This window comes from Pyxicephalus adspersus, chromosome 11 (assembly GCF_032062135.1).
Source record: "Pyxicephalus adspersus chromosome 11, UCB_Pads_2.0, whole genome shotgun sequence".
In the NCBI taxonomy this organism is placed as follows: Eukaryota; Metazoa; Chordata; class Amphibia; order Anura; family Pyxicephalidae; genus Pyxicephalus; species Pyxicephalus adspersus.
In genome coordinates this window covers 2,138,645-2,155,717 of record NC_092868.1, presented here as the reverse complement: position 1 = coordinate 2,155,717, position 17,073 = coordinate 2,138,645, and the positions used below count along the sequence as shown (strand labels likewise).

At 39.8% G+C, this 17,073-nt stretch overlaps 1 protein-coding gene across 1 annotated transcript in view; it reads left to right on the top strand.

The window, feature by feature from the left end:
- LOC140341185 (immunoglobulin superfamily member 21-like) overlaps window positions 1-12,373 on the top strand; it is a 158,747-nt gene extending 146,374 nt beyond the window's left edge. Inside the window, exons 4-5 of the mRNA XM_072426739.1 lie at window positions 11,309-11,427; window positions 12,213-12,373. Of these exons, the coding sequence (XP_072282840.1) occupies window positions 11,309-11,427; window positions 12,213-12,373 (280 nt within the window). The remainder of the gene's footprint in view (window positions 1-11,308; window positions 11,428-12,212) is intronic.
- Window positions 12,374-17,073: the final 4,700 nt, after the last annotated feature.

The window sequence follows — 17,073 nt, the reverse complement described above, 5'->3', positions numbered from 1 at the left end:
ATAGGAAGGCTGGGTTCCAGATAGACACTGAAGTATATGTAAATAATGCAATACTAAATGAAAAATTAAAAGAGATAAAATATTTTTGATAAAAGATTCATTTTAACTGGCGAAATGTTTTCCAGGAGAGCTTATTTTTATTAGATTAGTAAGATTAATTTCATTTAATATTGGTTTCACATAGTAAGTTAAGTTCATAATGGCTTGGTAAAATATTTGAAAACATTTTTTGCATTACTTCAGTCTCTGAGTCACTTAAGGGACTGGGATCAATGTGGATTATTTTACCTGTAGGCTGAAGTCATGAGACTTTAATGCCTTTTATGTAATGCACCCCCCAACATTTAGAAAGGGCTGTTAGAGACCAAGGCCACACGACCAAGGAGCTGTGGCCTTGCTACACCATTGTATTTTTGTGACATTTTCAGCAGTAAAAGAGCAATGCTTTGCTGATCTTGCTGGCAATAAAATGACATATACAGGCAGAAGAGTGTCCGCCCTTTCACATTTAAATGATCTATCACTGACTTTGTCAGTTGCAATGATTGCTAGTGTGACATCAGCCTAAACCAGGAGCTAGTGCTATTTGCAAAAGAAGAGTTCAGCAATGGCAGGTTTTATATTGCTCTCAATTTTTTCTGTCATTTCAAATTTTCTAAATATCTAGCTGAAACTTAACACCGTAATTAATGTAACTCTCTGAGACCAGCATACATCTTCCACCTTGGCAGTTGCAGATCATGGCTTCTGAACATTGTCTTGTCCCAATGAATAAGATAAATGTCTAAGAAAATGGGGTCCAATCTGCGGACTGTAGATATTTATTAGTGTCTGAAAAGAAAAGTCATCAATATAAAATCCTTGATTCATTAAACATGCTTACTGATAAGTCTTAGTTTTCATATTGATGGCAGACAGTCCTTACCTCTTGAGCTGCTCAAACCTTTATTAAGAAGATGAATCATGGAATGGGGACTTCTTTTCTTGGATGTATATTTCAGAATATTTCCTTCCTCTTGGCCCTCTTCAGTCTGTCTGTAAAAAAGAAAAAAAAAAAGTTTTTTGCTTTTTCAGTGTGGTCTGTAAGCCGTTTTTACACACTTTTTACCCCCGGTTCAGACTCAACATTACTTTACCCAAACTTTGTCCCAGCCTGCATGTATCTAACACAGAGAAGCCCAGTAGGTAAGACCTTCCCACCTATCAACACAACATAAAGAAAGAGGCGACATGGAGCTCTGATGCACTGTTTAGCAAAACCATATAAATGACCAAACAATGGGTTAAAGAGGGGATTTTTCCCTAATCTAGTCACATTTGGCAGCTCGGTAGGCCTTGGAAAGAAGACACTGGCCTCCTGTCAGGTGGAGAGGGCCCAGCAGAAGATGCTTGCTATTTGTTTGCCAAGTGATAGCTTCTTATTGTCACTAACAGAATAGAGAAAAAAATTAAAAAGCCTGATTTCCGTATAACCATTTCTCTCTTGCTTGCTGAGCATTGTGACCCATTGTCAAGCTGGATCATTCTGCTTCAGTGAGCTTCCATTGAGATATCCCGGCTGGCTTCAAGATGCTGACCGCGCACCCTCAAACAGACATGTCTGAGGCCAAGTCTGCTTTGTAAACAGCCCGTGCTTTATATATATATATATATATATATATACGGGTCTAAAAGAGCGAACAAGCTGGAGCCACACTCTTCAGTAAACCCCGGTATGGCTGAGGGCCCAACACCACTCTATATAATATTACCCATCCATATTATGGACATTAGCCTTCCAAACATTGCAATGTATTTAGATTGCTCTCCTGTGTCAGAGCTTTTTGTCTAAGCTGACGTAAAAACATGGAAATATGCTAGAAGAGAGGATATACGGCCAACATATTTAAAGTTATCTAGCAATATGTACCTGAAAAAGCCAACATTCCAACAATGCACATTCATGAGAACTTTAGATTCAACAATATATGAATACATTATCAATATATAGAGTAAAGCTGCGTACACACTTCCAATTTTTATCGTTGGAAACGAACAACGAACGAAAGACGAACGACCGATTGGCCAAAAATCGTTCGTAAAAAAGTAACCAACGACGCCGACGAACGAGGATAGTCGTTGGAAATGAACGACCGGACCGGCGGATCGGATGACGATCGTTGACCATCTATCGTGTGTACGGTCGTTCAGTGATCGTCCATGGTCTGAGCATGCGCGATGAACGAACGTTCGCTCACTTCCTGTGGTGCACGTCACTTCCTGTATCGTTCAAACGATCGCATCTATCGTGTGTACAATATCTTTGAACGATCGTGTCGTTATCTGTATGTACAGGATCGGTGCCATACGATCGTTCGCAGATATCGTGCAGGATCGTTCGTCGTTCGTTTACCAACGATAAAAATTGGAAGTGTGTACGCAGCTTAAGTTTGAAGCAAGTTCAAGGAATAAGTTTAAAATGTAACAAAAGTACATTGATCATATTTTACTATATCTTAAAGCCTTGAAGATGTGGGGTGTTGCAAAACTTTCAAATTGAATTGGCCTTTTCATATATTGATTATTAATCATAATAAGACAAGTTGTTGAAGCTGAATGTCTCTTTTTCATTATCTCCATGTTTTTATGGCAGCTTGGACACAAAATCCTGAGATATGACAATGATCCTATTAGAGCTTTGACATTATCATATTTTAAAGGACAAGGCCCATATGTTTGGTTGGGACACATTGCAGAGTGCAAAGTTTTACAGATCTCTTATTAGAAGACTTTAACACACCAGGATCTGGTTCACATAAATCTCTATCTTCTATATATAAAAATAGAGAACAGATGTTAATGCTGCCTTTATGCTGATGTGTGGCTTTCGTAGCCAATGTTCCTTAACACTGATCTTTTATTTTTGAGTTTTTGCTAACTAGTTAGATTCAGTGGTGATTTCTTTTTATGTGTGTGTGATTCTAGAGCTGAGATCTACATCCTAGTATCTCTCAAACAACAGTCTATTAGAAAGGTTGGTGATGAGATTACCCTCCCATAAATGGGTTGTCCATCATTATTACATATTGCTACAATGAAATCTCTGAGAGGTATTATAAACTCTTGGGAGTTTTGACCACCCAAAAAAAAATTTTGTCTAGACTGTTCCTTTAGTTTGTTCAGCAACAGGTAACATGTATGTAAAGAGAAAACATTTCTTTTGAATGGAGTAGAAAACAGGAAGTTTCTTCAACGCAATGGGGAAATCCCTCCTGGAAAGTTGACATTGGAATATATCTCCCTGCTGGATTTTTAGATTTCCCTCACCTTCTGTTCCTGACAAATTTTGTATTTTCTTTATAAAGAAATAAGAGAGCAGATTTGCTCAGCAGAGACAGAGACACCAATTAGATCTGACAGGTTTTACCACTCCCTCACTTAGTTTTAGCTTTACATTAGGTTCCCAAATATGTTTTCATATTTCCTGAACGAAGTTTTAGTCTGTTTCTTCCTGTACCCTGCTGGATCGATGGTATAACTAACTTGATGTGATCTCTGCTGCCACCAGAATAAATTCTCTACATGCAAAGTATTGGTTCTATACCCTACACAAGCATCTTGATGTAATGCCTAATGTTCACATATACAATTCAAAATATCTATTCAACTGAGAATTTATATTTTATTATAATTCCAAAGGTAAGTTCTAAATTGGTCCCTAGCTGTCAAAATCAAATGCTGGGCAATGCGTTTTGCTTTGTGCGCTTGTTCTGAATTGCATTTCCCGATGGAGCCATTTACTGGTTATAAATTGCTTAGTTTTACACAATATTCTGTGACAGGTTGGAATATTTACTTATGTTGCCTGCACATGTTACGTTGAGTACTTGGGGAATTTGGGCCTTATATTGGTGTACTGACATACTGAGTGGAGATAAAGGACTCAACCCCACAGACGCAGGCCTTTAAATTTAAAAATAAAATTACTACAGACTTCATCAATGTATTAAAATCAACTGGTAGTGAAATGCACAGAAGCAGAATATCTATTTTTACAATCCATTCTTGCACTCTTTAATGTATTTTTATAATTTAGAGAAACAAACTACAAGCAGGTCACAATGAACTAAGTTGTGTAGTAAGAAATTTTTGACCAAATAACAGACCATGTATTTTACAGGTCAACAGGTAAGAACTAAAGAGCCGAAGGTTGCTCTATGGGCCCCTTGGTAGAGTCAGTGATACCAAACTCGAATGTTTAACTGCAAAAGTCTGGTCTTCAACTTGGTGAACCAGAACGCCAAATTACCATTGGGTCTGACCCCTACAATAGAATGCTCGCCTAGAGCATTTGTGACCATGTACAGCTCCCTTATAGCATTTGTGACTGTGTTGGAGGTAGAATATAAATGCTTTAAGGGAGTTTTTTATCCCACTACACTTTTATTGTAGGGGTCAGGCTCAATGGTAATTTGGCATTCTGGTCAAGCCCAGTTGGTGACCAGGCTTCTTATTGCAGTTAAGCATTAGAGTTTGGTCATTTTCCCACCCCCATCATGTGACTGGACAGTACAGGAACAGCAGAAGACCACTGAGCCGTATCTAAAGGTCTTACTCTTTGTGATTGGCCCTTAGAGCTGCCAATCTATCAGTCTGAGAGTATCTCATGGGTAAAAATAACAGGCTGATACTGAGTTATAATCACAAGCTTACACTAGCTGCCTGTAAATATATTTCCTATTATTGTATTAAATACACATCAGCATTCGTTGGTTTATATCTGCCCACAGTTCCGCTTTACAGAAATAAAAGTGTAAATGTTTGTTGTTCAGTGATTTGTCCTCATTTTAAATTGATATTCAGCTTTTCCATTAGACTGAATGAATTTCATAAAATAAGCAGTTTTCACTAAATATAAATGGTTTGTTTTCTCACATTAAGCCAAAGTTCTTTTTTTTTTTTGCATATTATGCAGAGTGAATGATTTGGTACAGCATGTCCTCGGCCTCCGTTGTCCGCAGCAGGGCCGGATTAGGATGGAGGGGGAGTTGAGAAAGCTGTGGAATTTAATACTTACATTATCTTCTCTCAGCACCGCTGTTGTGATCACCGTGTCAGCTCCCGCTCCGTAACACAATTACTTACCCTTCTGAGGAGCTGTCAGTGTTGGTAAACTCAAGCGGCTAAACTGCATTACCCAGCAATCTGCTTGATCCCATGAAGTTATTAATAGTTTATTGATTTTGCCCTATTGCTGCTGAAAGGTGTCTCCATCCTGCGCTGCTGTTATCTGAATCCTGACTGGTGACGGCTCACCGCGTCCTGATCGATACTCCTCCATTGCCGAAGTGAATGCACGGCCTGGCATTCTTAATCCACTTTAGAAGGGGGCCCTGATACCGGGAGGCAGAGGGATCACAACTTCATCTCAGATAGTCTGCAACTTTGGCTGCATCAAACAAATGAAAAGGAAGGGGAGATGTCTGAGTGTTCTCAGAAACCACTACCGTTTCTTGTACGACTCAAACTGATGGACAAAGTGATACACATGTACAGTCCTAGAGTACAATGGAATGATGGCAAGAAACAAACCTTCAGCAGTGTTGGAGGGAGAATATTATAGCAACTACATTGCAATTACATTTTTTTTTAAATTACTTTTAGATATTTTTTATCAGTATATACAGGTGACAGAAAAAACATACTTCCAGGCAGCTGGGAAAGTTAGATCAATTCTGGGGTGTATTGCTAGTGGAATCACCAGCAGAAGGAAGGTCCTGATTCCACATTATTGATAGAATTGTGGGATGTAACACCAGAACAGTCATCAGCAGGAGGAAGGAGGTCCTGATTCCTCTATATAGATAGAATTGTGGGGTCACCATCACTAGAGGGGTCACCAGCAGGAGGAAGGAGGCAGGAGGAAGGAGGTCCTGATTCCTCTATATAGATAGAATTGTGGGGTCACCATCACTAGAGGGGTCCCAGCAGGAGGAAGGAGGCCCTGATTCCTCTGTATAGATAGAATTGTGGGGTCACCATCACTAGAGGGGTCACCAGCAGGAGGAAGGAGTTTCTGATTCCTCTATATAGATAGAATTGTGGGGTCACCAATACTAGAAGGGTCACCAGCAGGAGGAATCCCTGCTTTTGTGTGTATTTTTATATATGTATGGGGTCCAACCATAGTTGCTTTTGACATATAGGTTCTCTACTAGTTAGTGCTGTTGAATGATTATTAGTCATATTGTGATTAACCGAGGTGCAAGTCTGTCCCTGACAACTGTAGATTAAAGGTAACCACACACATATTGATTTGTGATTGATCTAGGTATGATCGATCACAAACATGTGATTCATCATCAATTAAAATATGAAAGGATGGAGCAGATATGGCGTCATTAGAAAACTACAATCAATCAGAAAAAAAACAATTCATCAATCTGGATTACAGCCGGTTGGCTTGACACACATGCAGAAATATTTGCTCATTTTAATTATACCGACTTATCTGATCTGATCTTTGTTATAGAACATGAACATGATTCTTTACAGAAGTTCTGAAATGAGGGCCTTTAGCACCCAAAAGTCCCGCCCCCCCATGAGCTGTAAACTACCTGCAGCGTGGGCCTTTGTTGCACCTCCATGTGCAAGCTGTCAATCACTATGATATAGCGGAGGCTTGTCTCTACATAGTTTGTGAGGGTATCATGTACGGGTGTCAGATGGTCCCTTTGTGGTTAATGATTCAAACAGCTCGTCTTCTCAGCACAACATACTGCTTTATAATTAGTGCAGAGTTGTTCTTTATGCATCATTAGCGATAACCAGCCTAGCTACATAAGCAGAACCACAATGTCTAGTGAAATTCATGACGAGGAGCAGCGAACAGTAAATCAAGTCTCCTGTATTCCTCCAGCCTGACAGATGTATAAATGGTGTTCTGAATTATTAAAATACAAGTCTAAATAATATATCGCATAAGAATATATTTCAGTGTAGAGAAAAACTTCCAACAAGACCTGGAGCAAATTCTTAAAAATGAACTCTCAGTCCCGTTTACTTATTTATAGTCCTGCAATATTTCTCTGGTATCTTCACATGGGAAGATCAGCATCCCGGATTAGAAGGAGCCGCTGACCGCAATGTGCAGCTGCTTGTGATGCCGATGATGCTAGATACACATCCCGGAGTGCCTAGGGATGCCACACTTATCCACCATGTCCTAACCTATCCTGAGTGCTCTGAGAGTCACAATTTGATTGGATAGGAGCTAGAGTGCATCCACGTCCTTTCACTTAAGTTTCACGCAATTCTGTTTTGGTTATGTGTTACTGGCAATCATTTATATGCATGTTGGCAAGAACCAGTACTTGATTATATTTTTTAAAACTTTATTACCGTATTTTTCGGACCATAAGACGCACTTTTTTCCCCCCCAGAAGTGGGGGGAAAAAGTCCCTGCGTCTTATGGTCCAAATGTATCAAAATGTATCCTTCCCAGCTGCTGTCCCGTCCCCCCTCTGCCTTTTCTCCTGTCTCCAGCGCGGCCAGAGTGACTGTGTCTCCTGTATCTTGCTCCCGGCGTCCTCCCACTCTCAGCATGATTGGCTGACAAAGTCATGCTGGGAGCATTCTCCTAACATGACTGTCAGCCAATCATGCTGAGAGTGTTCCCTGAATCACTCACAGCACACATAGTAAAATCACACATACGGTACACAACACAAAGACAATGTAAACAAATGTTATATTGCAATCCGATTGTCATACATTGTATGACAATCGGCTTACAACTGAAAGGAAATACTCACCCAGTGTCCGCAGCTCCGCTTGCTGGTATCTGTAGTGAGATGTATAGTACAATGCAGAAATCTACATTATGCTATGCATCTCTCCGGAGATATGAGCAGCTTCCAGCCTGTGCCTGTGTCTCTGTGTGAGGTAGGGAAATCCCCCCCTCACATCACTCGGAGGATGAGTCATCTTCCAGTGATGTGATTGGTCATGTATGGGGGGGTGTCAGGGAGGGAAATTTAAAGGCAGAGTACAATGTAATCTGCTTCTAAATGGTTTTTACAGTACAAAAACACCACACAACATAAAAATAAAAGTACCGTACATTTTTAATTTTATTTTTAGATTACATTGTTGTCTATTATTTCATTATTGTTTTAAATTATTATTTATATTTATGTATTATATTATAATTTATGATTTTAATAAATAAATATAATTATCATACCCGGGAGTTAATCCTAAGAATTACAAACCCACAATACAAACAAAAATTTCTATGCAAAAAAAAAATAGGATAGGATTTTATTAAAAGTACATTTTTTTTTTTACATGATTGTGTGTTTCAAACATTTTTTATATTCATGATATCTACTAGACCCTTGTTCTGACATATTTCTGTAACTTACAGGTCTAAAATGTAAAAAAAAAAAAATTTCATGAAAAACAGTGTAACGCTTTTGGTACAGAAATCCAGACCTCAGTGTAACGCCCAGGAGGTTAATGTCTTTTGTTATAAAAGCAGAATTAAAGGGGCATTAACCCCTGTTTGTTTACCTGTCGTTTATAGGTAGGTAAGCAGAGAGGGGGTTTGGGCAATGAAAGCGCCCTAATACTTACAGATTCCATGATCCAAAGGGGTCCTGGTCCAGTACCGGATGCCCCGACATGGACGAGGCTTGCTGTTTGGTCCACCTTGATGGCGTCCTACGGAGTTCACAGAAGAAGCTCCAAAGATTTCCTGGGACCCAAAGCTGTCCCTCGTCATCCAATCAGTGAGTGGCGTGGGACACGTGATGACGTCACTGCACTGTGAGGAACTGAGCTTTCTAGATTCTGACTCTAGCAATGAGGAGTTCTTGGGGTTCTCATAAAACGAGCAGAACCTTTACCGTAAATCTTCAACTTTATTCTATTTTATTTCTGAAGTCTCTCGTTATTGTGTTTTACAGTAATTTTGTCTTTTGCTGACTTTGTTAATAATGGTTCTAAATGCTGCTGTTTACTTTACAGGGTTTATTACATGTGTTTATGACTGTGCTGTTGGTTTTTAATGCACATAAAATATTTTAGGACACTATTTGTTTCAGAATCTTTTTTTTCTTCATTTCCCTTCTCTAAAAAACTGGTGCGTCTTATGGTCCAGTGTGTCTTATGGTCCGAAAAATACGGTAGTTTATGATACATAGTGCTTTAACAAACTGATATTACTCAGCTAGTGCATATATCTACCTAAACTTATTGTGTTCTTGTTCATTTCCGTGTTCTGACGCTTGAAAACACATTGTGCCAGAACACTGTGATATGAAATAACCCCATTGAAGATATTATTTGTTCTTTGATGTATAGTTTCTACATGATAGAGAAGTGTGCTGTACCAATGGAAAGTGAAGTAAACATGAGTTTGTGCAGCGGTACTGCCATCCTATCTTTCCTATTCAATCCTTCCATTTAACACACAGAGGTGGGGTGATCTCAGCAGTTCTGTGCAACACTTTACACTCCATTTGACAGGTGAAAACGTTCATATAGTTTGTACGCATTATGTACTGCCACTTAGCTAGAATTGCCCTTGAAGTTACATGGATGGAACTCTATGTTTGCTTTAATTACAATGCTTTTTTCTTCCCTTTCCTTACATTTATATCTATAAAAAGATTTTTGACTATTATCTAAATAGCTTTATGTTCTACAGCTACAATGTACTCCTCAGGCTGAAAGATGATGCTACGATACATAGTATTAGGGGAGCAATCTAGCCAACAGGCCCTGTAATCTAAATACTGCATTTCTCAGTAATCTGATCTTTTATTCCTTACAAATGAATGCAATTTGATGCCGAACCTCCTGGGAAATGCATTGAAATTTCTGTTTGTGGTTCAGTTTTAAGGAATAGCTCTGCTCTTTGGAAAAAATTAGGTTTTATGTGTAGAAGAGACCCTGCAGACCTGTTATGTAAATAAAAGGGTTGTTCTAAAATGCATCATTACCTGTATGGGTACCAAAGTCGTCTGCTCATGGGACTCAATTCAAATCTTCTGTTGTCTGAAAGGTTGAATTGAAGCTGGAACTTTGCAGTACAACATGTTCTCTATGGAAAGCAGAGTTACCAATTAACTACAAAGCATGGCCATTATTATGGAGCTGCCTCTCTTTGCAGTGCTCTCCCAAGCCTCTTTTAATCGGGCGCATCACCCAGCACTTCTCAGTTACCACCCAACTGGTTACTGAAAAGTTGGCTCACAATACAAGCTTTACTATCCATCTACAGCTTCTTTCCACCTGACTTAATAAAACTCTGGGAAGAATATCTGCATTGCATCTTTGACTTCACTCCTCTGAAACAGCATCCCATAGGATTCAGGAGGGTTTCTTTGCAAATTCCCCCAATTTGTAAGATCAGGTACTAAAGTTGGGTGAGAAGACCTGGCTCCCCGTTCCAACTCATCTCAAAGGAGTTCAGTAGGGTTAAGGTCAGGGCTCTGTGCAGGACATTCGAGTTCCCCCATGTCTTTATGGCGCTGCCTTTGTACACAGTCGTGCTGGGACAGAAAATAATCTTTTCTAAATCAACACCACAAGGTTGCAATAGCACAATTGTCTATAATGTCTTTGTAGTATTCACAGAGCCCAGGTTAGTCATCCGCACACCTTTGTTCTTTAGGATAGGTGTGATGGCCAGGTGTATTCGTACATATAGCCGTATAGATGGCCCTGAGTGTAGTTTCTGTGAGAGATTTCCATGGTGGCACTCCAAACCACTGACCGAAACCAGACCCACTGACACAGACGTGTATGTAACACTTTGCAAATTAAAATGATTATGGAAATAAAACCGTTATTGCTCACAGTGTCAGGGAAGTGGAAATCAGATGTAATTACATGTTTGTTCAATGTTAAGCTGCTTTTTTTTCTCTCAAGGTTATTTTTAATTGGTAGATTCATTATTCCAGGAGCGCAAGTGCTTGTCTGGGCAGAAAATCAACATACTTGTTCAATTTTCTGGCCATTTCGCAATAATCTGATATTTTTCTAGCAATTTTTATCCTTTTTCTTATACTTGTTTGCCTGAAACCCCATTACACTTCAAAGAAAGTTTGTGAGTGCGCGCAGGCGCTGGGAGATGAAACAGCCATTTTCACAGTTCATAAAACCCGCATGGAGCTTTCTCTATTACAGTGGCCACTCTCTTCCTAATAAAACCAGTTTTTTTTTTATTGTTATTGAATCTCGACTGGGGCTGTTCTGTATACGTAAGTTCGCTCCGCTTGGATGAGGTAATTAACTGCTTTTATTTTTCTTGTTCCACCAGGCTGCCAGAGGTGCGCATTTCAGACAACGGACCCTACGAATGCCACGTTGGGATCTACGATCGGGCCACAAGGGAGAAAGTGGTCCTGGCATCGGACAATGTTTTTCTCAATGTCATGTGTAAGTAGCAATCATACTACCTTTCTTTTCTTTTTCAACAAAGATGTGGCCACTTTTACTCTGAATGCGCACTGTGTGTCTTTTTTAACATTTGCATAAGGCTGTTTGAAATTGCCACTTCCGAGCTGATGTGCAGTGTTGCAGGCTATACAGAGGCAAAAGTATAAGCTGTAAAATCAAAGTTCTGATAGACCGTTTCCAGAATCTAAATGTTTTAAGGACCATAAATGAAAACCGCAGTATATCTAATAATTGATTTAGGGCAACAGATATATGAAATTTGTACAGAGTGCCTCAGAAGAGGAACGGGTAGAGAGTTTGAATCCAAGGTGCACTGAGGGATGGAACCTTAGGATGTAGACCCACCTGTGGATGTGCACATAAGGAAGCTATGCTGTTGCTGCCAGGGTTCTGCAAGGCATTGTAGCCACCCTATAGATGTAGATCGATCCTGAATATTAGATTGTGATAGTGTTATACAATACTATGATCAGTACCATCTACTCTAACTTCTTTTTCCAGTTTATGGAGCACTTTGTAGTGCTTGGATGTTTGTCATCCTGAGGGTGGTTGGATCGTGTCTGCATGTCCCACTGCCCTCTACTATCTGTCAGCAGCATGCTTTGTATTGTAAGAATTTACCCTACATTTACTCTATATGTAGAAAGAAGTAATGGCAAGTGGACATCTGCACCCCACTGTTAAGTGAAGGTGACATTCTTGTTCTGATTAATCAACAGCTGCTTACACTGCAATCAGTGGAATTATCTGTTATTACTCTTTAGGCCTGGAAGTTACCTATAAGCCACAATCTGGGCTGAGACCAGGGATATCTCTTGCAACTTTCTTCCTGTATGTTGACTATTCTGACATTGCACTTTCTGCCTTTTGCTGTTCTCGACTCTCCAACAGTCACAAACCTCCAGAGACATTGGATGCTGGTTAGGTCGGCGGTAGGTAATGCCGTTTTCACAGCTCACAGTTACGATATTAGTATCCTATAAAACATCAAAAGGAAAATTTAGTGCCGTGTCTCTACCATTTTACATACTAGTCAGCATGGTGCCAACTTCAACTAAAGAGCTTGTGAAGGAGAAACGTGTCCTTCCCTTCAGATCAAGGTTATGGAAATTAGAATCCACCCCCACAGGTACCCGTGCCAAGGTGTCGGATCAGCTGCACCCAGTCTGGGGAGAGAAGCAGATGCTAGGATTATTTTTACACCTCGCCTTTGATGCTTCTTGGCAGGGGTGACTAAGACTGCGGAGCTGACACATGAATGGGCCTGATAGCTGGAGGGGGGAAAAAGATAGGTGGCGCTGACATGGCTGAGACCATCTCAAAGGTGCAAAGAACCGGTAGGTGCAGGCATTATCCTGTCCAGGAATTTAACGCTTTATTGACCAGAGATATTTAGACTACATATAGCAGTGTCAGGGTGTTTTTATTATCCATTTTAGGCTGACAAAGTCAAAAATTCTAACAAAAAATGTGTTTTCTTTTGTCGTTTTACAATATGTTTTCTTTTTAACTGTAAATTAATTTATTGGTGTAAATTTACTGCTGTATTTTATTAAAAGTCTGACCTTCAGGTGCCACTGTGCTTCTCTGCGTGCAAGGCTCAGTAACAGCCTAGCCTCCTAGGTCTACTTCTTGTTCTGTGGAATGTTACCAAATGAAGGTGGTGATATTTTTCCCACTTGTCAGCAATGTAAAATGCATTCTTCCCACTGACCACCTCACTAATATACTGTGAGCTGTGGATATAATATTTATAGCAGGGGTTCCCTGAATAGCAGAAAGTTATTTCAAGGGTCCCCCAAAGTTGAGAAAGACTCCTGCAATATGATGTTTACTAGCAGTTCATAGAGAAGATCCATATACAGTGATAGAGTGAAATAGTCTGCAGAATTACTCTTCCTATACAGCTGTGTGACACTAGGGGGTGGGGAGAACACCCAAGGGTGCACCTTACCACATGCTGTTTTCCAGGTTAGTACATTACTTTAATATTTTTTTTTGCATGGAAGAACAAATTTTATATCTCTGTTTTAACAATATGTTTACCTGGAATGCTTTTGTTTAAGGGCAGATATGTGACCCCCATGGGATAACACCACCTGTCAATCGCCAACCACTAAGTAAAGCGCCCAGTGACCTTGTTTCTTGTATATTACAATGCGACCTTTCATAAAAGCAAACCTTTTTATAGCTGTGCGATGCATCCTTGTTTTTTATATTCTAATTTCTATTGTAAAGCAGATTTCCAATTAATGCATTTTATTAAGCACCAAAGTGCTTAATTAACACTGTGTAGCTTGTGCGGCTCGTTAACAACTCACTGAAAATAACTTTTATGCAGCTGCTTATGAAGCTCCGAAGAGCCGGCACTGCAATGGAAGTACATAGCCATGACGATCAGCAGAATAATAGAAAGGGTATGTTATGAGTATTGCGGAGGTAACACAATTTCTGATGCATGTGAAGGTTAAGCGGAAGCAAGATAAAGGGGGGTCGATTCACTGACGCTTGTTGTGTCTGCTATTTTAATGCATTTTTTTATCACTGAAAATGTTGTCATTTATATAAAGGTTTTATTGGCTGTATCAGCTGAGTTTATGGTATTTTAGTTAAGTTTATGTTTATGTAAAAGTAAACCACAAAATTTGCCACGGGTCAAGGGGCCTTAAAGCGGAACTAAATCCTGTATACTCACACTCCCTGTTCTGTAACGGGGCCTCACCATCTTCTTTCTTTTTGCCATCTTCACCTATCTTGATTGGCTGGGCCTGTATAACTCAACTCTCGTGTTCATCTAGTCTTGGCAACTGTAGGGGAAGCCGGGATTTTTACAGCTCTACAGAGTGATCAGACCGGAAAGAATGCTTTTTGCCGAAGGAACATTCCCTGTCCCTTTCTCCGGCCTCATCACACATTTTTAAAATGAAACTTTATTTCCACATTGAAGCTTTTCTTTGCGAATTCCATTTACATTTTCAGCTTACTTACCTAATTGTTGGGGAAAAACAAATCTCTAATACCCTTTCCACTTTCCTTAAGTTGAGGTCAAATGCCTCTCCAGCTCAAGGTCTTCCCTTTTTCTTGCCTGGACATCCAGATCAATGTCACACTAATGGGGACACGTCCAATTGGCAATCTGGTGGTGGTCCTGTCAGTGGGGATTAATGGGCACTAGTCGGCACAGGCAGATGAGTGGTAAGTTATAAAGCATGTGAGACGAGTCAGATGGGGGACAGATCTGCAATCTGACTAATACCTTGTAGAATAAAGACAAATCCACACACAATGATGTCAGTTGAAAAAAAACATATAAGCTAATCCAGCAGCAGTTTTTCCACACTGATTGGCAGGTGATAATGGGGGCACACAAAGAATCAAATGGTGCTGCCTGATTGAGCTTTAGCTTGTTTGTTCCAGTTTGTGATGCAAAAGTAGTAGGAGATGCAGAACCATCCATCATCTCCGACAGACACTCACCATATTTTTATTACATATTTTTCATTTTTTCTGCTTTTGTTCTGGTGGACTTCTAAGAGAAAGATCTATTCCTCTTCTCCTGTCAGATTCCACATGGGTATATAAGTTTAAAAACTCTTCCATCATTCTTAAAATCTAACATCAGACAGATCAAGCAGGAGGCGTCTCTGGGGCCCCGAGAACTGCTTGGATTACTAATATCTATCGATGGGCCCTATAATGAAAGGAGAATGGGGTTAGCTATCAGCTGGTAGAAATCATCCGGTATGACATTTATCCATGGATGTCAAGACTTGTGCAGCTTTCACATTACCTGATCCAATATCAGGCGGAGAGATTGAGAATGAATTTGATCGTCATCAGAGGAAATGAGATGTGAAAATCAGTTTACACCCTGCTATGGTGGGCCACTCACTGGCGCTTTCACAATCTACATTCACTTGCTGACTTTAAGGGGATGCATAGTGTTTTCATTTATTACATTTTCTTTATTACGGTTAGGACTTAAAACTTTACTTTCTTTGATAAATACAATTTTATTTGCCAGGGTTAAAACAAAAATGAGTGTCAGCAACATTGACTGATATCACAATCAGTGTTTACCAACTTGGCCCAGATCTCTTTTTTAATATGCATATTACCTGCTGCCTCTTGTGGCATAAGGAGACGTGAGGTGTTAGTTGTCCAAATCTGCAGAACAGGCCAAGGTAACAAGACTTATCCTCCAAAAAATGCAGCACAGTGAGTTAGCGTTGTCACCCTAGGAAGCGTGTTGCTGGCAGGAGCAAAAAAGGAACAATGCAGCCTACCTATAGAATGACTGCTAAGCTGCAATGTGACTTTTATTTTCTTGGGTTTGGATACACTTTTAGGTTTTTTTTTCTTTTTTGGCTAAAGTTGTGCTTTGGATTTTAAAAATGTTTTTTTTTTTTTTAATAGAGAAAGAAGATATTTCCATCTATTTCTCCTATTGAGATCCATTCATTAGCCCAATGCCTGTGCATTGTGTGCTTTGTGTCATTGTTGTATGAAGAAGGCATTGTCCTCATCACTGCTACCTTGAAATGCCATGCAGTTTTCTAAGCTTTCTATGGCATTGTTAGGGAAAGTTTCATTTTTTTGTAGCACAATACCAATAATAAGTGATTCCTTTCCAGCCACACACAGTTTAATTAGATGTAAACTTGATAAAATCTCACATAAGCTTTACCTTGTTAATTTCATTCCAAAAGTTTTCAGTCTTTGAAATCTGCAGCTTTTATTGGGATAATACCTGATTATAATGATATGAAGGGTGACGTTTAGGCACATAATGCTTTGGGTTGACAACTGTCAACCACTTTAGCTCAGGTGTTGTCACCCTGTCCCATTCCTTTGCACTCAACAGCACAGTCCAGCTTTTAGGAGGCTGGTAATGAGGAATAACATGCAACGTATGATGGTCATAGGCTGGGGACAGGCTCATGATATCCATGGGCCAGTGGAACCGGGTTACATATTTCTGCCCATTATTCACCCCTGGAAGACTGAGAACATCTAGTGTCAGAAAAGAAAGACGATGCTTGACAATTCTGGATTGAAGTTGAGTATTACAGCAAAGCGCTTTTCTTATTTGATCTGTTAATGGACTGATCATTATTAAATCATTATTAAATCCCATCATCTTGTAATGGAATGTTTCTCTGTACAAAACACACCCGGAATAACAATGATTTTTTTTTTTTGTGCACACAGTAGAGGGCAAACTTACCGAAAGGTGGAGAAGAGTTTCACGCTTTGGAGCACAATAAGATATTCCTGAATATTCATCTTGTGTCCCGGCTCTTAGTGCCTGCTAATGATGGAGGACGTACCTGGTGCACAGCTGATTACAGAATGCAGCAGTTCCTTTTCACGCAGAGCACAATTTGTGTGACTTTGGCACAACAGGGGTCTTTAAACTCCTGGGGGTTTTAAGTGGCATTAATGGCGTTTTGTGCCAGGCAAAGAACATAAATGTAACAAACTCCTTGAGGATAAAAAGGAGAAATCTTTTGAAGAAATTACAAGGTTGTAAAGGGGAAAAAAAAAAGTGTACCTTGAGAGCCAAGCGGAGAAGGAGGCTAAAACATACTTGTTCACTTTGTGCGATCTTAACCTTTTGCAGAG